At 45.0% G+C, this 27713-nt stretch overlaps 1 protein-coding gene across 1 annotated transcript in view; it reads left to right on the top strand.

Annotated features, from left to right (window-relative positions):
• The first annotated feature begins 297 nt into the window (after positions 1-297).
• The window catches only part of SNX30 (sorting nexin family member 30), a 54001-nt gene continuing 26585 nt past the window's right edge, over positions 298-27713 (top strand). The window contains exons 1-3 of the mRNA XM_082783091.1: positions 298-795; positions 19869-20057; positions 26111-26221. Of these exons, the coding sequence (XP_082639217.1) occupies positions 634-795; positions 19869-20057; positions 26111-26221 (462 nt within the window). The 5' untranslated portion in view covers positions 298-633. The remainder of the gene's footprint in view (positions 796-19868; positions 20058-26110; positions 26222-27713) is intronic.

Raw genomic sequence — 27713 nt, forward strand, 5'->3', positions numbered from 1 at the left:
AATCCTTTCTGCAGTGCATTTTCCTTTTATTTTTTATTTTTTAGTGCATTTTCCTAAATCTTTCCAGTGCCCTTTCCCAAATCTTTTTCAGCAAATTTGTTTTCCTTTTTTTTTTTTTTTAGTGCACTTCCTTATTTTTTTTTTTCTTCACTACCCTTTCCTATTTTTTTTTTTTTCCCAGTCCATTTACCTATTTTTCTTCCCCACTACCCTTCCCCATATTTTCTCCACACCCTTCCCTATCTTCTTTTTTTTTTTTTTTATTTTTTCCTCCCCCTTCTCCCCACCTCCCCCAGACCTTACAACCCCCTCCCCACACCACGGCACGCCCCTGGGGGCGCGGCGTGTCCCTTCCCCTCCCCTCCCCTCCTTTCCCTTCCCATCCCTTCCCTTCCCTTCCCCTCTCTCCCTCCAGCTCCGTGCCGGGGGCAGGTGGCGCGGGCGGCGGCCGCAGCCCGTGGGCGGGCGGCTCGGGGCCGCTCTCGCTCCTCCTCCTCCGCCGCCGCCTCCTCCTCCTCCGCCGCCGCCTGGCAGCGCGGTGGCGGCGGGCAGGCTCCGGCCGTGGCCCCGCAGAGCCGGGCAGAGCCAAACCGAGCCTCCCCTTGCCTCCCCCTGCCTCCCCCCCCTGCCGCGATGTCGGGCGCGGCGCCCGGCGCCCCCAAGCCGCTGCCGTCCTCCGGGCCGAAGTCGCTGCGGGAGATGCCGCATCCCCTGGCCACCTCCAGCAGCGAGGAGATGGGGCCGGCTCTCAGCCCCAGCCCCGAGCTGCTGCTGCCCCGCGGCGCCGCCGACAAGGTACGGACCCTCGGTTAGGGGGTGGGGGGGGTCGGGGGTAAAGGGACGCCGCGCCCCTCCTCGCCCCCTGCCCTGCCCCAGCACCCCCCTTGCCGAGCACCCTAGGGTGCGAGGGGAAAGGGTGAGGATGCTCTGCGAGGGTTGTCTGTGATTGTGCCTCCCGGGGCTCAGCCCCTGCCTGGTTCCGTGCAGCGGGGATGGAGGAAGGGATAGAGGGATGGGGGGAGGATGCTTGTGCACGAGTGGCCGTGCCTCGCTTTCCCCTTGCTCCTTGAGCCTTGGCGTGTGTCTGCGGTGAAGCACCTGGCCCCTGTGTGCGGGCCTCGGAGGGGATAATCCCGGGTGTGCAGGCATCCTGGTGCTGCCAACACACCCGTGTCTCCGTGGGCAGGCTTCCTGAAAAGCCTCCAGGTAGGGTGTCCTGGGAGCAAGGGGTGCCCGGAGTTAAGTTCAGGATGAAACTTGCTGGGTGTGAGCACCTCGGGGCCAAGCGCAGCGTGCAGGAGGTGTTGCAGGGCTGACACGAGGTGCCTGCTGCCCAAGGAACACGCAGGCTTGCTGCCCTCCAGCCTGACACGCTCCCCATCCAGGGGAATGGGCCGAGGTGGCCTCCACGTGTCCCCTTCAGCTGCCCCATACCTGTGTGTGCAGATGCTGCTGTGTGTGCACAGCGTTTGCTCTTGGCTTACCTCCCCTCTGGGAACACGCTCCTTCACCCGAGAGGCTTGCCCGGGAGCTGATGGCTCCCTAGAGGAGAGACGAGCTCGGAGCGGGGCAGATGCTGAAGGGTGCTTCTCTCTGTGTGAGATGAGATTTGCCCCTGCGGCCCCATTGCTGCCTGACAGGGCTGCAGCAACTGGTTGGTGTTGGCAGCTGCCCTCCGGCTCTTGCTGATGCCCAGGTTTTCAGCCTCCGGCTGTGGTCAGCCTGCTTCCCCCTTGATAGGGAGGTTTCTTGCCTGGTGTTTACACCAGCAGCATAGTGAAGTCTGTTTTCTAGCAGCTTTATGCAGTGCTGTCCTGTTGTGGGTGCTCGGCGGCATGGATGTGCTGTAAGTGGGAAAGTAAAAAGGGGCTGAGGTAAGGGATTTTCAGACTTAAGAGTAGTTCCCTGGTTGACCTGGAAATGGCACTGGGGTAATGAGCCTTGCAGAATAAAGGATTTCCAGTAGGAAGCGAGCAGCATTCTTTTTTTTTTTTTTTTTCTTTTTTCTTTTCTTTCCTTTTTTTTTTTTTTCCGTCTAGCTGAATTAGCAGAAAAAGCCAGGCGTCTGATCCTTCTGGTGGAAGCAGTCCAGCAGCTCTGCTGCGTGAAGGCTATCCCTTCCTCAACTTCACACCTGCAGCACTGGCCAGAAACAAACGGGTTGACTTCTTTCTCGCTTCGTGAAAAACTTCAGTGAGCAAACAGGTGTTCCTAAACTTAATAGCACACTTCAGCTGTCAGAGTAGTCTGGAGAGTGAGTGTGATAACTGGAGGTAAACAGAGCCTTTTAGGTGGTTAGTATCTCTCCTCATCTTGATCTCTGGTGGTGGGTGACTGGTCCCTGGAGAGGCTCGCTCTCTCATCTGCTCGCAGTGTGCAGATAGCTCCAGTTGATGGGTAACAGAGGGAGGTTCGTATTCACGTCTGACGCAGGTTGAAAGCTCTGCATCTGTTGTTTATTGATCCAGGAACAGGAGCTGTGCTCGTCTGTTCTCCTGGCCTTTCCACGGGTCTGTTTTGGAGGGTCTGGTGGAGACTGGCACCACTGCAGGAGAAGTTTGGGCCGAAGCCTCTCGCGTCAAGGTGTCTCAGAGTCAGTAAGCCTCTGTAAGAAATGCAGCCCTTTAGCAGGACCCTCTAGCAGGGGTGTCCTCTAGCAGAGGGACAGCACAGTTGCTGACCCATCACCACGAACTGACTGCAGGTTCTTGTTATCTGCTCTGAGCAACCACTTCCTAAACGCTGCTGCAAGGTAAATGCACCTCCTGCCCTGAGACTGGGATACTCTTGGAGGGGAAAGTGCAGGAGCAGGGGAGTTTCTCTGTCCTTAAAGCAGCGCTTCATTTTCCACTGCCACAGCTGCGCGGGCTGAAGTGGTTGAACCTCTGCCATCGCTGCTTTGTGTTCTTTAAAGCACAGTTTTCTAGCCTTTTTGGAGCAGCTGAGTAAGGACGCTACCTTATCCTGAGTCAGAGGAACCAGGAGGACAGGAATATTGCCTGCATGTGTCTTGCTGTTTTTTTTGTGTGTGTGTGTTTTTTTTTTTTATTATTATTATTCAAACTTCACAATAATCTAGTAGCTTAGCCCCTGCCTGACTTTGAAGTCTGACAAACCTTTGGTTTCTGTTTAAGATCAGTGGCAAATGGTATTAGAGCAGTGAGTGGATCATGGGAAAGGGAAGGGAAACAGTCTGCTATTTTCTGTGGCTTCTCTGGCTCAGAGGCCCTCTGAGTGGCAATAGATGATTTCTCAAGTACTTTGGGTCTTATCAAGAGGGCTAGAGAATATTCATTGTCTGAAATAACGTCTTCATCCTGATGTGTAGGAGACAGCTGTTTTAACAGCCAGGAAACCTTTATTTCTGAGCAGCATCTAACGTCTTAAATGAAGTGGACATATCTGGCTACATGCTTAGGATTCACAGTGGTTCTGCGACAAACAAAACGTGTGAATTGTAAGCTCTTATCTCCAAAGCATTTCTGCACTGCCCTGATCTTTCTAGCCATTGCATTCTGCTCCCCTCAACTCTAATTGCACAAAACACTGGTTTCCCTGATGTCTGACCACCACGAGCTTTTTCAGGCTTATTTACCCTTTTACCCTTGGTAGCCTCCAGCTGAAGCTGAGCCTGAGCAGCGCTGACCCCCTGGCATCAGCTGAGAGGGAAACATGCAGGAGGAAGAAATCCCTCAGGGTATGTGGCAGTGTCCAGAGCAGAAATAAAGCAAAGAGCTCAGTTTTGCAGCTCTTACAGAGCTTTTGGAAGGCATGCATGTGAGCTAATTGAGGTCTGCTTTTCGGAGCAGATCTTCTGCAGAAGGTGGTAAGACCAATGGGGAAGTGTCAGTGTGATATATATATTTTTTTTTTTTTCCTGGAGGGGGGAGGAAAAAAAGGAAGTTTGGTTGGTTGTGCCTGCATCGCTCTGGTTCACAAGTCTGTCTCTTTTGATGCTGAATTTGCCCTATCCTCTGACACTGAGGATAAAAGGCATTATTAAGAGCTTGCTGGGTTTGGAGCAGAGGTGAGATGTACGTGGTGTGCTGATGTCCGATTGTACCCAGATGGTTGTAGAAGCATGGTACAACTTGGGTTGCAGCCCCACGGAGGTTTTGCAGATGTAACAGCCTGTTGCTGAACGTTGGAAGCACCAGGCTGTGCAGAAATAGAAGTAGTGTTCTGTATGGCTTACTTCTGCTATCCTCTAGCTGTCGGCTTTGTAGTCCTTCTAGCGTTGTGTCATAGAAGCAGCTTCCTAGCAGGGTGGTGTTGGCTATGCTTCCTGTGGTCTGCACCCAGACTGGCAGCTGTTGCACAGGGTGCTAACTCCCAGTGCTGGGTTCCTGCCTGCCACTCCTAAAGCCCTCATGTCCCGCCTGTGCTGGTGTCACAGTTTGTGTGGATCTCTTCAGTGTGTGAGATAACACGCTCTGTACGTTGGACTTGGTTTTATGAGCTCATTAGGAGGGAAGACAAACAATAGCTCGGTCCTCTTCATACACACTAGTCTAAAATGAATTCACTAATTTGTCACTTAATTTATGAGGTTTCTCACTTATAAGTCCTCTGACTTGTGACTTTTAACTTCCATGCCTGTAAGCAAAATAGTTCCCTAGATGTGAGCACTTATCCTCCCTCCTCTGCCACGGCTCAGGCGTCCCCTGTATCACACCAGGAAGCATGAAAACCTCGGAGGTCCAGGCTCTGTTGGATCCACTTCAGAAATGTTTTGGGTGAGTTGGCACATAAATAACTCACAGTTTAAAGGTATGGTCTGTACCATTTCCATGGGTTAGTGGATTCTGAGGAGACCACTGACAATCAATGTGCAAGAATTATGACTGCAGGAGGCAGTGAGCTGCAGGTAATGGCCACGCAGTGACCTTTATCTCTTCCTGCCCCTCCTGCCTTGCTTACCTGTTGCTCTTGCTTTGATCTAGTGGTGCTGCTCCCAGCGTGTATCGGGACTTAGCGTGAGCTGTGTGCTAGCTAACAGCTGAGCAGGAGCTGAGTGAACAGCCACACCTAGAGATCAGACAGGCTTGTCCTCTTTCGGACATTTCTGACCACCTGATACTGTCCTTTGTGGCCAGCCGCCTGTAAGCTGTTTTGCTTTTCTTCTTGGAAGATGTGCCTGACTTCTAGTTGGTTATATTAAAGAGTAGACAGCTGAGCTGCGCTTCAAGGCTATTTTACAGGTAGCACGCATCAAGCAGACTGAATGTGAATTACCAGGCTTGCAATGCACAGCTTGAAATTTGCTAATGCGTGGAGGTGGCCATTCGAACTCCAGCTGGGAACTTTGCTGTACTCACTGAAAGCTTGCTTTCACGTGATCCTGTGCTCATCTGATTCGCTCTGGTGAACCCAGAGGCCTGTGTTAGTGCCTGATGGAGTGAGTATAAATACTTGGTGTGGCTGCTGGAGTGCTTTTTACTTAGCACTCATATTCTGGAGGGGCGCCTGGCGGCTCCCTAACAGAAGTATGCTGAGAGTCTTGAGCTCTACTTCCAGCCTCCTTGGTTGCAAGTTTAATTATTGATCTTAACTTCACCCACCCACAAATGAAACCATTTTGCAGTATAATCTGAAAGCTTAAAATAAATCTGCTTGGGCTTCTACAAACCTCTTCCTTCTCTGACTAAATGAGAACTCTTAGATGAGCACTACATTTTGTTCTTGGAGTAGGCTGGAGGTAAATTCTCAGTCTTTGGAGAGACTGAGAATTACAGAAAGTTGGGAACTGAAGTGGGTGAACTCATGAAGCAATGTCAGCGTGGACGAACCAAACTTGCTTCCATTTGTACAGGAACATGAGACTTGACAATCACACAGTAGCCGTGGTTGGATGGCACCTTTGGAGATCTTATAGTCCACCCCCCTGCTCAGAGCTGGGCTAGTTACAGCAGGCTGCCTAGGACTCTGAAGTTGGTATTTGAATATCTTTTTTGAATATCTCTAGAGATAGGGACTCCAACCTCTCTGGGATTATTTTTTTTTTACTGTAAGGGTGGCTGTCTCTTGGAATGCTTTTTTTTTCTCCTGTTGAAATACAGCAGATTTCATTTAAATGTGTGCCCGCTGCTTCTTGGTCTGTTGAGAGGATTCCGTCGCCAACTTCCGAATGCCCTCCTGTAGGTATTTATCCCCTGAGCATTCACTTCTCCAGGTGCACGGTCCCAGCTCTCTCTTCCTCTCCTCTTACAACATGCTCCAACTCCTGATCTGTCATCTTGTCCCGTTGCTGGACTTGTTCTGCTGTGCCCATGCCTCTTGTACTGGGGAGCCCAGAAGAGGATAACACCCTCTATTTACCACTGATGAGACACTGGGGGAAGGATCGCTTCCCTTCACCTGCTGGCAGCTGCCTGCCTGAAGCAGCCCAGCAGGCTGTTGGCTTGCTTTGCCATGAGGTATATTGTTGGCTTACGGTTAACTTTTCCACCAGGATTTGGTGTGTGTGTATGTATGTGGTGGTGGCTGTTGCGTTATTCTTCTGCCATGCTGCTTTTTTAAGCCAGACAGACCCCAGCATGTACTGCTACATAGGGTTACTCCTGCCAGGTGCAGGACTTTGCACTTCCTCTTGCTGAATTCTTGTTGAATTTCACGATCTTCCTGCCAGCCCGCTTCTCCAGCCTGTTGAAGTCCCTCTGAACTGCCATACAACCATCTGGCTGGCCAGGTGTTCCACCCAGTTCTGTATCACCAGCAAACTCGCCGAGGGTGTGCCCATTCCCATCACGTAGGTCATTAATGGGCATGTTTAACAGGAGCCCTGTTACTGACTCCAGACGTACTCAGCTGCTGACTGCCCTCCAGCTGGAGCTTGAGGGATCACAGCAATTCGAGCTCAGCAGTTAAGCCCGTTGAGTCCACTTCACTGTACATGTGCTTAGCTTGTGCCTCATCAGCTTTTCTGCGAGGATGTTATGGGAGGCGGTGGTGAAAGCCCTCTTCAAGTTGAGATAAACAACATCAGTGCTGTCCACTTAACCAGCAAGCAAGTCACGTCCTTGCAGATAGTATTGGGTTGGTTAAACATGACTAGACTTGAATAAATCCATGCTGACTTCTCGTCACTGTGTCCTTTACGTGTTTCGAAATGGTTTCCAATCTAATTTGCTTGATTAACTTCCCTGGGTTTGAGGTGAGGCTGATGGGCCTGTAAATCCCTCAGTAAACCTTGTTGGAGGGATGAGTGACATTGGTTGCTGCTGTTGTCCCCCACGCTTCCCATCTTCAGGAACCTCCCCTCATCATCATCATAAAGACAAGATAATCAAAACTGACATTAGTGACATCGCCTGGCTCCATCAGTGCTTGTGGGGCCATTCCACCGTGTCCAATGGGTTTGTATCTGTCCAGTTTGCTGAAATGTTACCTAACCTGGTGGTCCTCAACTGTTGTTAAGTTTTCCTTTTTCCAGACTTTCTGACTGGCCCTGGAGGCCTTACATTCTTGAAAGTCTTAACAGTAAAGGCTGAGGTGAAGAAGGCACTGAGGGCCTTGGCCTTTTCTCTGTCCTCTGTCATCAGGTTCTCTGCCCTATTCGATATCAGGACTGCATTTTCCTTATTCTTTGTTTTGCTGCTGATTATACCCACAGAAGCGTTTTATTGTTCTCATCCTCTGCCAGATTCAGCTCCATCCCTCTAGTCCCATCCCTGCATGTTCGTACAGTGTCTCTATTCCTTCTGGGTCATCAGTCCCTGCTGCTGCCTCTTTTGTGCTGGCTTTTTATATTAGAATTTAGTCAAGAGCTCCTTGTTTGTGTATATGCAGACCTTCAGCCACCTTTGCTGGATTTTCTGCTTACTGGGATGGACCAGTTTTGAGGCTGGAGAGGTGCTCTATAAAAATCAGCTGGCTCTCATGGATGCCTTGTCTCTTCCACACCGTATTCATTCTTCCTAGCAGATCCATGATGAAGCCAAAGTCTCCTCCCTGTAAGTCTGAGGTTGTGATCCTGCTCTTTGCTTTGTTTCCACATCTCAGAGGCCTTAACTCCACCAGGTCATGTCTACTGTAGTTGAGGCAGCCATCTACTTTCATGTGCTTCATTCAGATCTTCATTTTTTTTGTTAAGAATAACTGTACTAAAGTTCAGTGAAGCATCTCCCCTTGACAGCTTATTAATCCCCTGCATGTCAGGAAGTTCTCATTGATGCACTACAGAAACCCATTTAGACTGGTGTCACTTCTGCTGTGTTGTCCCTCCGGTGTGTATCAGCACGGTTCAAGTCACCCATGAGGGCTAGGACCTCTGAATGTGAGGCTTCTACCAGTAAATTCCTGCAGGTCGGGAGGACAGAGGGAGGACTGCCAGTTTGGTTGAAGAGCCTTTCTCTTAATAGTGTTCGTTCCTATAGTTGCTGTGGGTCACAAATAACAGTGATTGAGAATTCACTTCAGCATGAAGCTCTTCTCCTGACTTTTGGGAAATTCTGTGGCCTTCTTCCCAAGTGAATGGAGGGGTTATGCTACATAATGGATGTAAACGTCCTGAACCACATTTCTTAAGCCGTGGAGCTTTTAGATACAAGCACTTATCTGCCACATGCTTGTCTTGTTCCTACAACTTGCGTTTTGGATGGCTGTTTGAAGGAACTGCTGTCTCTTCTGTTGCCTGGTGTGTGTGCATGCGTGTCTGGCAGGTCACTTCTAGGCGGTAAAAGAACTGACTCAAACCTGGCATGGCTTCCAACTTGCTATCAGTGCTCTACCAATAGTCAAGCTGCTGGAGGAATCTAGTATCCTGTTGGTCTTAATGGTGGTGATTAGACCTGCTTTCTTTAGCTGTTTTGGAGGTGTCCCATGGCAGGGGGTTGGAACTGGGTGGTCTTTAAGGTCCCTTGCAACCCAAACCATTCTGTGATCTTACTGAAAGGACAGAGTTCTTGTCTCCTTACCGTAGCCAGCCTGGGGTGTAATGGTGTGGAAGCACATTCATCAAAGCATGGCATAGTTGCTTTCAGTTGCCTTTATTATAGAAGTACGAATTTATTGGTAAGGGTGCTTTAGTGATACCTTACCGTATAGGTGCTCTAGAATTATAGTGAAGCTCTATGTGGTGGTCTCTTTGTGATCTGTATCTTCTCAGTACAGCCAATTTCTGTGGAATTTGCAATTCCCTTCTTTTCTGACCAAGGCAAAGGGATGGCTAACACGTGGACAAACACTTGCATTAAAGTAGCCGTCTTAGTAATGTTACTTTTTAAAACTTGCCATCTGGTAAAAATGAGCATGGCTTCTACTGTACAACTGAATTACTACTTTGTGGGTCTTATTTTAACTTAATGGAGGGAGGGAGGGATATACTTTGAGGTTTAATTCAGTGTTGCACAGCTTTCATGGTCTTTTCAAAAGGATTGCTTTAATGGTGGTTTAATGAGACAGCACTGAAAACATATTAAAAATGTACATACAGGAACTCAATTCTTAGCTTCAGCTGGATTTTAGAAGGGTGAGTCTTGGCAATGGCTTTTTGTAAGCCATTGTGGAAAAAGTTATGCTTGGTGGTCGGAAAGAATCTTTTGGGCTGCTTCTGCTGGAACTTCTTGGGCCTAGCAGAGCTGCTGGATGCTCTCTGAGCTCCCGGGTGGGGAGAAGGGGAGAGTCTAGGACATAGGATAAGCAGCTTAAAAGGCTCTTTTTGTCTGCTATTTGTGCACATCCTTCTCTATAGGTTCCTTAGGGGGTTGTGATAAATGTCAGGCAGCATTGTCCCTGTAACTAATGATCAGAGGGGTAGAGGGTAGAGCCCAAGGCCTTCCTGTTGACGTACTGATCTGGGAGACATCAGCTCCAGGATTAATCTTCAGGCTGTTGTCCTGATGTCTTCTAGCATCGTGGGCTACTTCTGTGGTATCTCAAATAGATCATCTGGCTGTCACACTAGCCGCTCTCTTCCTTATCTGAGATGGAAAGCTGGTCTCTGTAAAATAGGTCAGGAGTTGAGACAGGAGCTCTTAAAGTGCAAGGAGATGCAGCTCAGTGTTGCTACGTGAAAATCTGTTCATGATCTCAAGGACAGTTTAGATGTTGCAACTTGCGGTTATCAGTTACCATGATTTCAGTATGCAGAAGGCGAAGCACCAATTAAAAATGGTATTTGTTCATGTGTATTTCTGAATTAACTTCACTGACACTCGTTCTCTGCAGACCATGAGCAAGATCTTAAATGCTGAGCTGTCCTGACTCCTTAAGCTGTGGCTGCCTGAGCCTGCTGTGCAGTGCAGCTGAGGCTCCAAGCTGTTGTGGCTGGGGAAAATCACTCCCATCACTAGGCTGAAAGGGGACAGAAAGCTGTCTCTGCATTCCACCCCCAATGAAAAAAACAAACAAAACAAAAAACACCACCACCGCCACAACAAAACAAACAAACAAACAAAAAAAAAACCACCAAAACCAACCAACCAAAACCCTGTACTTTGCAGTTTGTGGCAGGTACGGCCTTGAGGTAAGAAACCTCACAGTAAATTCTTGAAAAACAAATGCATCTCTTTCTCTTACAGTGACTAAGGGCAAGGGAACTCACGGCAGCTAGCTACTAGCAGCACTGCAATGACAAGCTGGGGGTGGAAAACATGCAGTGAGTTGCAGCTGTTTAATGAGTTAGAATTCCCAGTGCTGGACCAGCCTACAGAACAATCTGACAGATTAATTTCTGGAATGCGTTTTATGGGAAAATAAAACTAGGGGGGTAGGAGGAGGTGTTGTCTTCTGTTGTAGGTAAACTTTGAATGCCCAATCTGTTGATTCTTAGCCAAATATTTCACAGAAATCATAAAGTGTCTGAATACTTGGACTTGCTGGGGACTTGAATTTGTGGGTCTAGTTGAAATTGTTCTGAAAATAAAGGCAATAATCCAACGTACATACAACAGGCACTGAAAGACTTCAGCCAACAGCTCTGCTTAGAATGGTCATCAAAGCATAAATTGTTCTTGAGAACATCGCTGCCTTGTGACCACATCCAGAGCTTCTGCACTGTTTCTTCAATGCTGCCATAAGCAGTGGGTGAGAAGCTGCTTTGGAAGGGAGAAAAAATCCTGAAGACAGACTTCTGCTTGACTCAGGTTTGTGTTTTTATGGGTCTTAAGTTGAAGAGAACTACACTAGTGTATGGGAGCAAAGGCATCAGAAACTTATGTTCTCCAGGAAAAACAAAACAAAACAAAAAACAACAAAGTGTAAACAGCATCTGGCTTTACTTGCTTCTAAATGGTGCCCTAAAATAGAGGAGTGTGGACCTTCCTGTGAGGAATAGAACCAGTGTCACCGTCTAGGAAAGGAATGGTGGCAGTGGTTCGTAGTATTGTGAATGATCAGATGGCTTATGGGCCTGGCTCTTTGTTCTTCTGTGCTCTAACCTCAAGCTGACCTTAAGCCTGAAAAAACAAGCTCTGCTAAACCACCCTAACACTGCGTGTCCGATGAACGCTAGTAGCCTTTCAAATCCAAAATACTGACACCTGACAAAGCTTCTCCCTGTCACATTTACCAACGAAGCTGTTACTACACTGCCTCAAAGCTGTGTCCTCCCAGGGAATTGCTGCCTTACCCTGCTTTAAAGGAACTGGCTGTATCCTTCTGAACGGCATCCTAGGATCAAAAAAAATACCTTAAAGTCTGTCTGCGTAGTTGGTCTCGCTTCTTCAGTAACTTTGAATGATAGGATGTGTTTCCTGAAAAGAATATGCTGCAGTGCAGGTCTTGCTCAAGGGCAGAGAAGCCTCCTCCCCCTTGGTGCTGCATATGGTGTTAGCAACAGCTATTTTCTACAACTACAAGCTCAACAGTGAAAGCACTGACACATTTAGGAGTGGTAAATTACTACTATAGACAATACTCAAACCCATGCTTATCTGGGTAGAATTGGCACCTTTGCTGTAGCTTTTTAGATGCTAGTATAAGGCCAGCTGGAAGTGAAAGTCGTGGTGGCTGCCAATACAAAGCTGTGTTTTGGACTGTCACCAAGAAAATCCCTGGAAAGATTTTAATCAATACCACTTATTGCCAGTGATCAGTTGGGGCTCTTCAGGATTTGTATGCTGACTTTCATTTTGCTGACCACGGTGCTCCTGGATCAGTATGCTGCACGTGAAGCTGTGTGTGCTAGCTGTCTGTCTGTGCCACATGGCTGTCACAAGCCTAGGCCATATATATCAAAGGTGTTTCTGTAGACAAATTAGACTGTAAATCACAAAACTTGTTTCTTACCTGTCTCTCTCCAGATTAGTTGCTTCTCATAGTGTGAGGAAATACTGCACGGGTGATTTTCCTCGCTTGCCTTCCTTGAAATGGAGAGTGAAGCAATTTAATTTTTTTTTTTTCTTCTAGCAGATAAACACTTTGTTTATTTCCCCCTTATGGAGCAAATGCAATTTTGCTGGAAAATGTCTTGTTTATCGGCAAATGTGATAGAGGACTATCTCTTACACTGTACCTGCATGAACTAACTGAGAGCTCCCCCAAGAACACACTCCTCCAGCTCTTCCAGAGCTTGAGACGAGAACGTGGGGTGAATAGATGGTCTGACTTGCGGTCATGAAACTCTACTGATCCTGTGTGGGGGGAATGCTTATAATGCAGCCCATTTAAAATGGTTAGCACAAGAAACCCACATCATAATGCAATATGGAAATGTATCCTTGCCTGTTTTAAACACAGTACTGATCAGGATAGAGTGCTTTTCAGCCTTTTATAATCTTTTATTTCCTTCCTGTTTCTTCCTTCTTCTCCCCACCTCCTTCCTTCCCCCCCGAAAAATACCAAAAACAAACAAACAAAAAAAAACCAACAACAAACCACAGCTTTGCATCTGTTTGCATTTTAAAAATACTGCTTTTCACTCCTGGGAGCATCTCAATCGTATCAGTGCTTTGGTATCACTGGTATCAGAAGATGAAGTCTGACCCAGCTAAATCTGTTTCTCCTACTAGAGCATGAACAGGAAAAAGTGATGCAGGGTATGTCTGCAGAACTTTGACACAATGCCGTTTGTCTCTAGGAGAAAGCAGTTTAGTTTAGACAAGCTTAACAAACTGTTCCATCTGTAATTAGATATAAATCTGCCTTCTTGGATTGGGGATGACTCCTAGTCACATGCTGGATTCAGAGTTTTCCTGCCTGTGGTCTGATCCCTGGCTGCTGCTCTGCTCTTTGAAGGGTCAGAGCTAAGGTTCCGAAAACAGACCTTTAAACAAAGCCCTGTGTTTGTTAGATGTGCTAATTAAAGGTGCTCTTTAGCATGTTAGAATGGGTGATGCTCTTCCGGTGTGCACAGAAGCCTTCTGATAGTAATTAAAGTCTTGTAACCAGCAATATTCTCAAAGCAAACTCCTTGCAGATGGACGTGGAACCTAACACAGCTAGAGGACAGTAATTAAAGTCTTGATTCAAGCGGTCTGCATTTTCTAAATGTTTCTGCAAACATGTAGCTTCTGCTGTTTGTGGAGGTCTTTGTGCTCTGAGGACAGAATGGAGTAGGGTCCTGCTGCCTGTTCCCTTCTGCTGAGGACTGGAAGGACAAAATGACACAAGTCTGCTCTGTGAAAGGATGCAAATCCAAGCCTGCACAAACATTAAACTCTCTTGCTTTCCATCAGGCCACAGGCACTTTTCTGCTACTTTCTACAGCTTAAACACGACTGTGAACTAATCTTGCTGGGTAGTTGCCAGACTGGCTTTTTTTGCTTGGAAAGTGCTTTGTAAACAGATGTAGAAGCTAACCTTGGATCTGGGAATGTTTCTTTGAAGAGAACAGTTCATCCTGTGGATGTGTAAAAATATCTCTTCGCATATTAAAATACCTTGCCACAGTAAGGAAGCTATAAGATGAGGCAATCGTCCAATAACTCCTCACTTTGCCTTCTGTTCAAAGGATAGGGGGAAGTGTGTATCAGCTTAGTGAGAGTTAATTAGTCAAAAGTATGTCCTATCCCTTCCCATTTAGAGTCCACTCCAAATAACAACCTGTTTCAGCCACCAGGTGCTTGGTCCCAAAAGTGTTTTGGTCTTTGTGTGCAAGTAGCACAGCTTATTACTACTATTGAAAGATACTGCTGTAAAAACATCTGTGAGATTCCGCTCAAGATCCTCATTTTTAAACTAACCCGAACTGCATTTAATTTTGTGTGATATTGCACAGTTCCCCTTTCAGACTAGGAAAAGAGGCCACCCTCTTAAGAGCTCTGTGAGAAGAGACAGGCACATAGCCAGACCATACGAACAGATGGTCTGGTTGGGAATTGACACCTTCCTATAACCCTCCATGCTGCATGCACAGGAAGGCTGGAAATCAGGCATATTGTTGCTGAGTCCCTGAAGACTTCTGTGACACGGTTAGGAGATGGGTTGTTGCTCTTGCTGAAAATACCATTTGCAGGAAGCCCTTCTATGCCCACAGTCTTGCTCTGGTTAGCTTAGCTGTGATGACTTTGGGAAAACAAACCACAGAATAAAATAACCCATCCTATAAAACTTGGCTGTTAGCCTGAGGGCAGAGGTGGGAATCCCATGACCTGCACGAGAAGGCTTGGAAAGTGCTCGTGTCAGTCATGTAGTGCCTCTGAAGTTTGCTCCAACATTTCTAGGTCCAGTCAAATAGGCTGACGTGCAGAGATACTTGTCCAAGTGCAGTACTTTGGTAAGCAGCAATGTGCCCAGGTCTTACGTGGTACCAAGCTGCATGTCATCAAGATCAGCCTTTGCATCTGGAATTCATGTGTTTTCTGCGATACTGAGGAGTCTGTTTTCAGGCAACTCAGACCTACAGAGCAGAAATGCTAGTTTGAGTGATGAGCTACAGAACAAAGTCATCAGGGCTCGTGGGTTGGCAGCGTGCTGTACTCTAACACCTATTTAAAATATCCCAAGAGCGAACTGATACGGTCTCTATCTAGTCACATCTCAGAAGCAGCTTTCTGGTATGATGGACAGAATACCAGTGCTACCACTGGAAGTACAGGATTCATGCTGTGAACAAGTCTGTGAAGGCTGTTAACACCAGCTTTTTTAGTGTTCTTGAGAATATTTTACATTTAAACCATTTTAGCTTTCCAGACACCAGCAGCAGTTCTGAATGCCTTGAAACACAAGGAGAAAAGTCTGATGGTTCCAATACTAGAAATGAAGCAGTGAGATTTTAGGTTGTAAGGTCACTGATGAAGGCAGGGTTAACTGCACCACTTGCCTCTAAACAGCAGCATTTCTTTACGGCCTCTAAATGTCTCTTATGTTATCTAATACCTGTTGAATGAGAGCAATGTGCTTGCAACATCAGGTAGCTTCAGGCTAACCCTTACCAGAGATGAGTTTATCCATGCTTGGACAACCTAGATGAACCACTTCTTCCTTCATGAGCTACTCCTTCAATACCTGTGCTGTCTAGGTAAGCCATACACCAGCTCAGGCAGGATAGGTGGAAATTAACATTGAATTTTTAGAAGCAGGGGGATTGAGCAGCTGCTCTTAGCTCGCCAAGACTTCATGATCTTCACTTGAAGATAAGCCAATACCTACAGAATTTTAGGCCATTTTTTTTAGGCTTCAAGGGTTGAATCCTGGATGCATTTCCCAGTGTGTACTACTCCACTGGGGGAGGCTGCCTTCCAGGAGGCTGAATACCAAGCTCTTGAGGTTTTATTTTATGTGGATCCAAGCTGCTCTGTAAAGCCAGAGTCTTGGAAAGTCTCCTGGGGGCATGAAGGAAGTGGAAGATGAGATCAGCTGGAAACTTCCAAACTCATTCTGCATCTCACATGTGGACTTCAAGTTTATAAAATTCTGCTGATTTCTAAACTTGGATGAATTGAGCTTCTTGATGGATTTTAGGACCTGTTTCTGGGCAGGCTAACCAATCGTGGTGTTTAGGCTGCATAATCCTTGAAAAGAATGTGAAGCTGCTTCCTTACCAGATAGCAACCTGTATAGTTGGCAGGGCTCATACATCTCCAACAGACAGCTAGCTTCTACTTGCCCTGCACTCTAGGAAGCCAAATACTTGCTTCTAGAGTCATCTAGTCCCATGTATCCATAAGCTTGTGTGTCTTCAGGGATCTGCAAGCTCTGCAGGAATGTGTGAGGAGTCTGAGTGTCCATAGGCAGTTGTACAAATGTGCACAAAAGAAAGAAGTAGTCACAAACCTAGAGGCTTGAATGTTGTATTTCTGCCATAGGTTGTGATCTAGGCCTTCCTAGACCTTGCCCCTGCTCAGCTTCAGAAGGGGACAGCTAGCCTGAGGAGGTGAGGGGCAGAGGCTAAGGATCTTTGCTTTAGGAGAAACTTTGAAATTTGAAGAAGTCATGGATGCACCCTAGGACTTGAAGAGTCTGTAGCTGTAGGCAGGACCTGTCCTTCATTTCATTTACCTGGCCAGCAGAAGCAGCCTTTCCTTCTCCCAGTTGTGGTTCTGCTCAGATTTGTGGCAGGATGACTACTGTAGCAGGTGCAGTAAGGAAGAGGAAGTTTGGTTTTTGTTTTTTTCTTCCTGTGAAGAGCGGTGTAAGCAGTAGGTACCTGCTAGAACTTGGACAATGCTGATCTCTGATAATGCAGCTAGGTAATTAAAACAGCGGATGAGCAGCTGCTTGGCACAGTGAAGGTGAAACTGATGCACAAGTCTCTGGCACTGAAGTCAGATTCTTTGTTGTATGAAACAATTAATATTAGTTAGTAGTATTTCAAATGTTCACGGGTATAACCACGCTGGCAGGGAATGGTGCAGATGGCTGCAGATCTCTTTTCCTGCCAGGCTTTGCAGGACCGACTCCTCTTTCTGTGGTAAAAGTAGACTAGAACAGATGATGCAGTCTTGCTTCCCCAACTGCAAAAAAAAATCCCACAAGTCCCATGGAAGAAAGCCAGTGCCAATTAACATGACGAGGAAGTGCTCTGTCTCAGGATTGCAGCCTGAGATAATTTAGATTGCTGGGCCATCTGCTGTGACACTTTAAAGCCTACCTCTTTCTAGCAATAGCTGAGACTAGCAAAGGAATTCAGCCTGGTGCTAAACAAAGGCTCCAGCAGTCATGATCATTGTTTCTTATCTCGTGCAGTTAGCTAGGAGGCTCCACCCATTACTAAGGACAAACGCTTGGCTTCTAACTTGGCCTTCAGCTGCTGAAACCAATCCAAGTAGCAAGGCATGGTGCCAGCCGTGACTGTCTGGGGAGGGATCTGCCACCACAGCAGAGGCTGTGTAGCACAGTACTGCTTTAAACGCACAATTCCTCTGTCCTTTCCCGTCATCACAGCTAGCAGCCCTCCTGCTCCTGACCAGAGGTGCAATGGAAGTGTTACTTGACCTAGGCCTGGAGTGGAATTCATCCAGACTGAAATTGGTAAAGCTGTCGCAGCCTTCATTTTTTAAGGCCTGCGACATCCCACAGAACCCATGGCTGCAAGAACGTAGTCGAGGAGGCTGGAGTAAGATTCCAGCCTTCACAAACCTCTGTCCTGCTTAAACAGTGTAAGATGTGATAGTGTGGTTATTGTCGTCTCCTAACAGAACTGGTGAGGAAAGTCCCAGATCTCATGCACGTGGCTGTAAGCTTCACCTCTCATCCTTCCTCCAGTTGTTCTAACACCTTGATATAGTATTGTTATATATTAGGCATATTCCATTGTACTCTTTAAGCTGTCATTTGGAAGGGTTTTGTTAACAGGCTTTCAAGAATCTCCTTTGTAATCAGGCTTAAACTGTTTCCAGAAGTTAATTCATTTCCATACTGGAAGCTTAGGACTCGACTTACTGCAGTTCTGGCACAACTCGTCTGACACTAATGCTTATTGCACATGGGCAATGAAGAGCTGCCTGTACCTTTTGGAAATAATAACAGATTTGTCTACATCTGCTGCGGTGCCCCAGGGCTTTCTTTGCTCTTTACTTTGCTCAGCCAAACTCTCCTGTCTAGCTGAATTGCAGATTTTCTGAACCCATCCTCTGCTTCTAATCCTGTCATGACTTCTGTTTGCTCTGTTTTCCTGACTCTAACAAAACTCTTTATCTCTTGATTTGTTGTATCCTTGCGTCTTCCTGTTTTACGGGCTACTGCTAGGCTGAGTCTGAGCCAGATGCTGCTTCTGTGGTTCAAGATGTCTGCTTTGTGTATGAGCTGGCAAGCTGTGCCATGTTCATCCTGTGAGGACAAAGAGCATCTTGAGTGCCTTACCTTCTGATTCTTGCTCATTTGCGAGTTAAATCTGCAGCATTTCATCTGTTGGCAACCACTTCTGAGTGTTTTCTGCTGTGAGAATGCATCTAACCTCGCTGTCAGTAGGCAATAGTTCAGACCAGCCCTTCCCAAAATGTCTAGGCTCTCTCATTCCCCAAACAAGAATATATTTCCCTCCCTGCTGCACAAGCCAGTCCTCAAAGTAAAGAACAGCACTAGCTGCAGGGCTGTGAAAGGCAGAGGGGCTGTCTGTAAAATCAGTGTTCTCGTGGTGGGATTGTAACAGACTGCTAGGAAGTTAGCCCCATTTTTAGCTGTTGTCAGACCTTCATAAGAGGCCTTAACCTGAAGCTCTCACCTGTAATTCCCAACCCTTGAGCAAAGGATGACTACTTTTGAAGACTGTCCTGGACTATCCCTGTCCAGCTGGGACAGAAAAGACAGTTGCGTAAGGAATACCGATGAACAAACAGGATCTTACCCAAACAGGATTCCTTAGCTAAAATTACATGTTTCATTTAATCCCTTAAAGACTACATAAAGCTGGAGCTAAGCAGTAGTCCTGGGACTAGATGCTACTAGTTAATGTGCTGCCCATGAGCTGTAGTGATATTTCTGCAAGGCTAGCAACCAGGGAAACCTCTGTCCTAACAGGGGAAACACTCTGTGGGTAAAATCTTGTGCTACTACTACAAACAAACGAAAAACCACAACACCCACTCTTCTATGAAAAGAAGAGCCTTAGATCTTTGGCTCTTTCTAATACTGATGTCAGATGTTCCTACGTATTATACAACTTGTCACATGCTGTCAGCTAGCTCTGCAGAGAAACCAGAGCAGAGAGCACATGCAAAGTTTGCTGTGATATTTATGCAAAGTGGAGTAGCTACTAGCTGTACGGAACAGTTGGTTTATATCAAGTTGTAAGACTTGAAGGTGTGGGAATGTAATAAGTTTTATTTTTGAAAACTTTTTTTTTTTTTCTTTCTGTTGAGTTAGTTTCAAGGAATTACAGGCTTCCCAAACCCTTGTGTTCCTCTTTCTAAAATGGTCACTTGCAGGTTCTTTTAGCTTTCATTGTCCCTACACACTGGATGACGCTGTTGGCGTTGTGAGGATGGGAATGATGACCTCTCCAAAGCACTGTGTGTCCATGGGCCCTAAGACTCCATAAGGGAGCTGCGTATAGACACAGTTAATGAACTGGCTGCAAAGCCTCTGATTACAAGTTTGGCCTCCTGTCTCAAATACGGGAGTCTCCAGAGGGAAAGACTGACTCATACCAGTGGACTGAACTGTTGCCACTTTGCCTGAAGCCTGACTTTTAAGTAGGTCTCCTAATTTGCCTAGCTATTTTGTTTTCATAGTCTGAGTTGGTTCACTGTTGGTTAAACAATATTTTTACTTCCTGGTAGAAATAAACTGTGTTGCTCTGTGTTAAGGGGAGGTAGAGAAGTAATATGCTTTCTTCACAATGTACAATTTAATATTCAAACTTCAAACCTTGAGGGACTGCTCAGGTGTCCTGGAGAAGGCTGATCCTTGGAGCTGCTGAAATGGTCTGAAATTAGCTAGAAAGAAACAGAAATATCACTTGTCCGTGGCATCTATAAGAACACTGTACTTTATGGTGAATCTGTTCACTTACCAAAAACTTACTGTTTTTTTCCTTTCCAAAACAGGATCTCAGTCTACCCAATGGCACACCTGTTGACACGTCTAGCCCAGCCTCCTCCTCATCTCTTCTCAACAGACTACAGTTGGATGATGACTTGGATGGAGAAACTAGAGACCTGTTTGTTACTGTCGATGATCCCAAAAAACATGTGTGCACAATGGAGACGTACATCACATACAGAGTTACAACAAAGGTACAACACAACGTTTTCCTTTCCTACTGCTTTTTTTCCCTTCTAGTTTGTTGGTTTGGCTTTTAAAGTATATTCTGGATGTTTATGCTTTTCGTTGTTTTGCTTCATCGTAAGGACAAGAACTTGGTGTCTTTCAGTACCTTGCAATTATGTTGATAGTGTGACTTCTCTTAGCAGAACTGTTACTACTTCATTATATGAAACAATTTAAAACTTATAATGTGTCAGCTTAGATCTTGTCTGTGGTTCTTAGATAGAACTGTTTGTGAACTTGAAAAGCCCGTTTCCTTTAACTTGAAAGATTTTTCATATAAAGTAATCTGACACTCATTTGGTTTGAGTTACTTCCCCTTGAAGGTAATGTGCCTTGTTTATTCACTGTTAATCTTGCATTTAGTGTCTTAGCCATTCTCTGAAATTCTTTAAGCTCGTTGCTTAAGTGTCCATCACACATCTTCAGTCAGCCATTTATCTAAATCATTATATCATAATCTTGATCCTAATATAAACTAATCTCCATGCAGTTGTTGATACAGAAGGCTATGTAGCTGCTGTTAAAGCTAGGTAAAAATACTTTTTTGAGAAGCAATAGCATTCTTAGGGTAATGTAGTTTTTTTAGCATGTGTTGTAGCTCAATCATTAATGTAATCTAACTACACTAATAGGAAAAGCAATCTGCAAAGTCCACTGCTCTCAACTGGAATTTTAATTTCTGCTAACTAGACGTTCTCATTAATATCAACTTCTCAGTGATGTTGACATCTGTTTGGGGCACTTGCAGTTACCTAAGGTGAGAAGTTTTCACTAGCTTCACTATGACTATACTTTATCCACTTGTCCAGAAAGATTAGCATTACTGTGGCCTACTTAGATTGCACTCTATACTGGAGAGAATATTTTCCTTTGGGGTAAAGAAACCTTTACAGGCCACAGAAACTTTTTTCAAAACGTCTGCCCAGAAGTTCCACTTTCAGGTTTCACATTGGAAAATGTGGTCTCTTGAAAATAGCAGCTACCTTGTACTGCTGGCTTAACTTTGGCCTGCCATTCTTAGTTGCTCTAAGTGTCATAATCTTGCAAAAAATACCATTTCTTAACCACTAGAAAATGCTAAGAAGTATTGCAGGAAACTTGTGTATGGTGCGACTCAGCCCTTGACTAAGATCAGAAGGAATGGGAAGTGTAAAACGTGAGATGCTGCTTCCCACAGTCTAACAGTTAAATTTGGCTAAAGCTCTTTCCACCTTAAATTGAGACCTCATTATTCTGTCAATTATCTCTACACAGTGACACCCTAATCATGTTCTTCTGCTTGGAAACCTGTGTTTCATATGAGTCCCCTTCCTTCTTAAACCAGATCCTAGAAGGTGTGTAAGGTATTTACTGTAGAGCAGATTTATTACCCAATAATGCCCTTTTCTAAAAACAAAACAAAACAAAAAAATCACCCATGGATTTTGTATATCTGCCTACCTGCCTGTTAATAGTCCCTGCATCTCACTGTAGTGCATAAATCTGCTAGATCACACCCTTACAATACGATTGTGAAACAGTGCCAGATTTATCCTCATCAGTCACCATGAACAGCTCACCTGTTTGAGTTTATAACTTCTTGTAAACTTCTGGAAAACCTCTAGGGTCAACACCTCTAGTACTGTCTACTATTGTTTAAAAAAGACTGGTTGGATGTTTAGCAGTATTAATGATCTGACTCATTCTTGCTATACAAACAAGTCTTCTTTGATGACAAGTTAATTGCCCAGGCAGCTATTGTAGCTGAAAGCAGTAATTAAACGTGGCAAAAGCTGCATAGGAATAATCCTTAAACAGTGATCAAGATAGGTGTTGATGTTTCAGCTTCCAGGTTGTAGATCAGAGCTCTATGGCAAGCCGTGTTCCTGTCCTCTGTTTAAGGCCATGTCTTTCTACCACCTCCTTTACTTTCTTGTGTGAGAGGGGTTTGAGACATGCTGAAGGGCTGAAAGGGTCTCTGATGGCTCTGGATGAGGACGCGAGGATGAGGATGTCTGCTTTTTCTATTTTTTATGTATCCCCTCTCCGCTTAATCCTACTGGAACCCTAAGGATTTGGATAAGTTTAGGTTCTAGAAGCAGTTATGTTGAAGTCTTTCCTGTTGTGAAAAGCAGCATCACTAGATGGAAGAGGGAAATGTAATTGCCAGTACTGGAGCACTGTAACATGTGGTTGTATCTCTGACTGGGAGCCATTGTAGAGAAATAATACAACCCTACTACGGTCATGTTTTTTATTACCCTTGCCCCCGCCCTTTTTTTGAAAGTTCTTCCATCACATCAGCAAAAAAGATGGGTCTTGCAGTATGCCCCAGACTTACTATCTCTTGATGTCATTGTCAGCAGCTAGTGGTGGCTGAGGAAGGGTCCAAAACAATGTCTTGCAGTGAAACTGAAAAGGAAGTGTATAGTTAACTCGGTCCTGCTTATACCCCTGCTTTCACAGCTTCCTAATAAGAGACTGATAGCATTCCTCAGCCTGTCTTTGGGATAAACACTTTCAGAGAAAGTTTTCTATAACAGCAGGGTAATAATCCCCCAAAGAATGGGGACAGCAAGTCAGACTTGGCTCTGCTGACAGTCTTTTGTACCCTGTTTTCCTTTTGATAACACAATTTTTCTTGTATGAAGAGACCAGTGAAGCCAAAAAGAGCAGATGGGTGAAACTTGTGCTGGAACTTTGGCCTTGGCTGTAATGACTGAAGTGTCTCATGTGGTCTTGATGACACCTTTGATCCCTCTAGAGGCATTTTATCTAGAAGATCTTTTTTTATCTTTTTTTTCTGAGGAATGAGGGGGAAAATCAATCTTACCTTTATGCCATGTAGTCATCTCTCCTGACAGAAATATAGGAGTGCTTCTAATTCTGCTTTTGTTGTGCTTTCTAGGAAGGCAAGGCATTCTTCTGTGCCTTCCATGGAAGTCTGAACAGCTGTGTGCCATTCCTCAGTGTCATGCAGTTGTTCTGCAAGGCTGAATGGAGAATGCAGGCTTGAATTGTATACCTCTGAATTGACTTGAATTCAGTCAATGCTGAAGTGCAGGTCTTGTTTTCTTTTTCATATCCTTCTGCCCTTGCTTCCAGTGCACGCATTGAGTAGACCTGAGTGCATGAAACAGCTTGATCTGTAGCAAGGAGCAGACGTAAGTGCTCTTTGTCAAGCAGGCTGAAGTATGAGAGGTGAGCAAAGCTATGAACTACTAAGAATACCAACCTTCCTACCTTCCCCCCTGCCATTTTACTGTTTTTCTCGTAAAAGATTTTGCCCCAGTCTTAAATAGTAACATGGGGGAAATATTTAAAATGTCTAGCAAGTCAGAGACTAGAACTAGGGTAGGAAAATAAATACTTGCACATAGTTGTCACAGACTGGCTTCAGGTTTGTCTGCTAACTGTTTTCAGGAAAGAGAAGAAACACCAAGATTCGGTGTCTGCCTTAATACTGCTTCCAACAAGAGGTAAAACTGTCTGTAACCCTTCCTGCTTTTCAGCAAGTCAAACCGAGCCTGGGATACTGCAGTGCTGACTTAGTGGAAGTGTGCTGGAGTCTTCAGTAAATCCCTGGAAACGTCGTACATTGGCTGAGGTCGAGATCAGCCACATAAATTTCTCAGCTTCCTTTAGGAGAGATGTGTGTCCTTGCGAAATGAGATTTATGAATTCTACTAGGAAAACGGGAGGAACGCAGCTCTGTCAAAAATGCACACACTTCGCTTGCCATCCCTGGATGGTGGCAAGACACTCTTCCATTCTGCGTGCAATCCAGAAAAAGTAACTTTTGCTAAGCTAATGGACAACTTGATCTGAAGTCCAAATTCTTTCGGCATTAGTGAGGTGTGGTTAAAACCTTGAAGGGCCCTTATGTTGTGTCCAAATAGTCTTGACAAGCTTATTTGCTGTCTAGATTTGACAGGCCATACAGTGAACACTGAAATGCCGATGTGTTTTCATGTGGTTCCCTTTAAGGAACAAAGCCTGATATATGGAAAACTTTAGAAATCTAATGGCAACAGTTCTCTAGAGATGAGTGACAACTAACGTTAAACTTGTATAATGGGACTGAACCTGCTCAAATCCTGCCTCCCTGCTTCTAGACTAGGTAGCACCTAATTGTTTTCCTTAACTGTTAGTGGACTACTGGTTAGTAAGGTTCTCAAAGCTAACAGATGGGATGCTTCACTTTCATTATACTGCAGGGCAAGACACTATAGTGTGTAAACATGCCAATTACTCTTACTTGCTGTATGAGCTCTTTTCAGAGGACTTTGCCCAGTCACAGACGGTTCATAAAAAAAAAAAAAAAAAAAAAAAAAACGCACCACGCTCTCCCTACTGTGAAATGGCTACCTTTTGTATTTTAATTTCAGGTGGTTTTGTGTAAGGCTGAAATACAGGTGCCCTGCTAACAGAGCAAAGCAGTCAGCAGTCAGCTGTTTGTATTCCTTGTCTTCCTCTAGCATAATACTGTTCAGTGTCTTATTCCAAACAAGTGAAAATGGTTCATACGAAGTGTCAAAAACTTCACTTCTGCTGAGGCACTCTGCCACATTAAATAAGTTGGTGCTACCCTAATGTATAGCTGACTAAAGCACAAATCCACAGTGAATATCTTAAGTCTTGGCAGTCTTTCATTTGCAAGTATCTGTGCTCCTTTGATGAGCATTCATTATGTCAGTCCATGTGCTTAATTGTATACTTCTTACCGCACTTACCAGGTCAGAACGAGGATGGGCAGAGCTTGGTGTCTTCTCTTTATTTCTCTATGCCTTCCTTTTCTAGAAAACAAACCATTCCATAGGTAATATCATATTAGTGTGCTGTTTATTGTGTATTAAAGCTGCTGTTGTGTGGATAGCCTGCTAAGGCTGCCAGCTCCTCCCTGAAGAGACTGCTGGCACGGACCTTTCACAGGATCCCTTCTGGGGATTCGTGGGTCTGATGTGTAATAACTGAGGAGTTAGAGCCATCCACAGATTGCATCTAAAGGCTGCCACTTGGCTCTCTACAAATAGTGCTCTGTGTGGCCATTGCCATCAGTCCAGAAATAACCACAAAATCACAGCTGGAATTTAGCAGATGGTGCACTGTCTAGGAAGAGTGAAGAAACCTGGTGCTTTTCGGTGGGTTATAATGGTAGAGGCTATCTGCCTTCCAATCAGGGCTGTCGCACTACCAGGTTCTTTAGCAGAACCTCCTGGTTGGGACATAGTTTCATAAGTGCTGCTTGACAATTGCAATACGTGCTGCCTGAGCAGCTGCATACAGTCAGCTTTCCAGGCTACAGACTGTTCAAGGACTTGATAAAACAATTGCCAATAGTTTTTCTGCATACCTAACTTCTGTCTCAGACTTGTAATGGCAAATTTAACTCCTTGCCTTAAAGAATGAAAACTTTAATGATTTAACCTAGGATACTGATATCTGAAATGTAGCATGCACGAATTTAATGTAAACAAATAGATTTCTTCCTCTCAAAAATCAACAATCATCCTTCGGCAGACATAGCAATGGCTTATGTTCCAATCTGATAGCCTTGAAGGAGTATAGCAAGCCTGTAGTTTCCAGAATACAGAACACTGGTGAAACATTCCTCACCCACGGTGAGGAGTAAACAAGTCATAAAATATCTTTGCTTTTAATTCTTGATTGCTAAGTCCTGTCCTTGGAATAAAGATCATACATTCTCTTCACATGGTAACTGCCAAGAGATAAAAACGTGCACAGTGCTCTCTTCTTCCCAGATCACTCCTGTAAAATTTACTTGACTAGAAAATGTAATGAAGTACCAATAAACTTTAAGAATACATCAGATCCAAGTAGACATTTTTCTTACTGCTCTTTCCCTCTGCTCGAAAGGCCAAAGGATGTTTCTTTCATGCCACTTGCAAACTGCATTTTGGGGTGGAGCCCTAGTGCAAAGCTCGTCTGTCCTCATCCTTGCCAGTGATGACATTTACTCCTAAAGTCTGAGGTGAGAGGGTTCAGTGTACACTAAACTTCTCCTGTTCTTGTTTTCCAGACCACACGAGCAGAGTTTGATTTGCCAGAGTATTCTGTGCGTCGGCGGTACCAAGACTTCGACTGGTTGAGAAACAAGCTGGAAGAGTCTCAGCCAACGCATCTCATTCCCGTAGGTAGTAAGCAAGAATCTGCCACTAAGGACAGTTGTGTATTTGCCTTTAAATGGTGTAATGTCTCTTTAGCTTTAAATACAGCACTTAATTCAGTCTTCTGCTAATAGAGTGGGAAAAGCTGCCCATTTTTAACTGGTTATGAAACTTAGACATTTTTCTCAGGTGAGACACCTGAGAGTTGAGCTTTGGCAGCTTCCCACAGGGAAATACATTTGGTAACAATTCTTGTCCTGTTGTAAGTAGAATGTGCTTGACTTGCTTGCACAATTATTACATCTACATTTCTGAGTATATGAGGCTTACAAAAAAAAGCCACACAGGTGTTTCAAGTGCTAGTTTTAGTATTCAAGGTGGCCTTTTGAGCTGATTCTAAAGGGTGTATTTCAGGATCACTTGTGTTATCATTTAAGAGCACAGACTTAAAAATCTTAGCACGTAGCTTGACAGCTATTGCATACGTTCAATAGGCAGAGGAATAGCTAAACTACTGCACCCTTTCTTTCTCAGAAGCTGGCAGTCTGGCCACCTTTTGTCATGTGAAGGGATTACTTATGTTCAGCAGGCTGTATTTCATGCTGTAGAAAATGTGAAGAAGTAGGAAGACTGTGATATCATCACTATTGGGTCTTTTGAACAAGGAAATCCAAAAAGGTCTATAGCAGGTAAACTGTGGAGAAATGGCAACACTGCCAGCATACACCTTTACTTGCCCATTTGGTATGGTGGCTTTTTTTTTTCTTTTTTTTTTTTTTCTTTCTCCCTCCCTCCCTCAAAAAGGACTAGACTGTGTGAGAAGTATTCAGGTAGGCTGTTTCAGGACAGAGAACTATTTAAGTTCGTAATTTCTCAGAGACATGCCTCTGAGTGGAATAGTAGTTCAATCTCTCAAAGATAAGAAATACTTCACAAAATTATGTGACACCACTGAAACAAAAAGCTTAATGAGGGGTGGGGAGAAGACAGGAAAAAGAGTGAGCTTGTCCAGGGTTTTGTCAGCTGCCAAAGCTGTTTGTCCCTTTCTCCCTCCTTGTTCTTTGAGTAGCTGGAGCTGTCCAGGTTAAGCTTCTACAAATTTCTTAGCCTAGGTGCAAGCTGCCAGCCTTGCCTGAAGGCAGCATGGCAGTCAGCTGACAGTCTAGCAGCAGAAGGTAATTCACACCAAAGGAATCAAACAGCTTTATGACCTGGAATTTGATGCACACAGGACCACACATTTGGTAAAAATGTCACAAGTTGCTCTAATACCAGCCACAAAACCTGCTGCAGAACAAGGCAATCTCTAAAGCCGCCTCTTCTAGAATATGTGGGAGTTGAAGGTCACACTGCCTTTTTGATCTGCCTGTGCACAAATGCACTCTAATAACAGTTATGGAATTGCCTATTAATCTCCTCTATACAGCGGTAAGATGGGGAGACTAATGAATGCTTTTTGTATTTATTGCCTAAAAGTAGATGGAGTACAGAGGCTAATGGTAATTTCAGGTGCAC

This window comes from Aythya marila, assembly GCF_965140915.1.
Source record: "Aythya marila genome assembly, chromosome: Z".
Taxonomy (NCBI): domain Eukaryota; kingdom Metazoa; phylum Chordata; class Aves; order Anseriformes; family Anatidae; genus Aythya; species Aythya marila.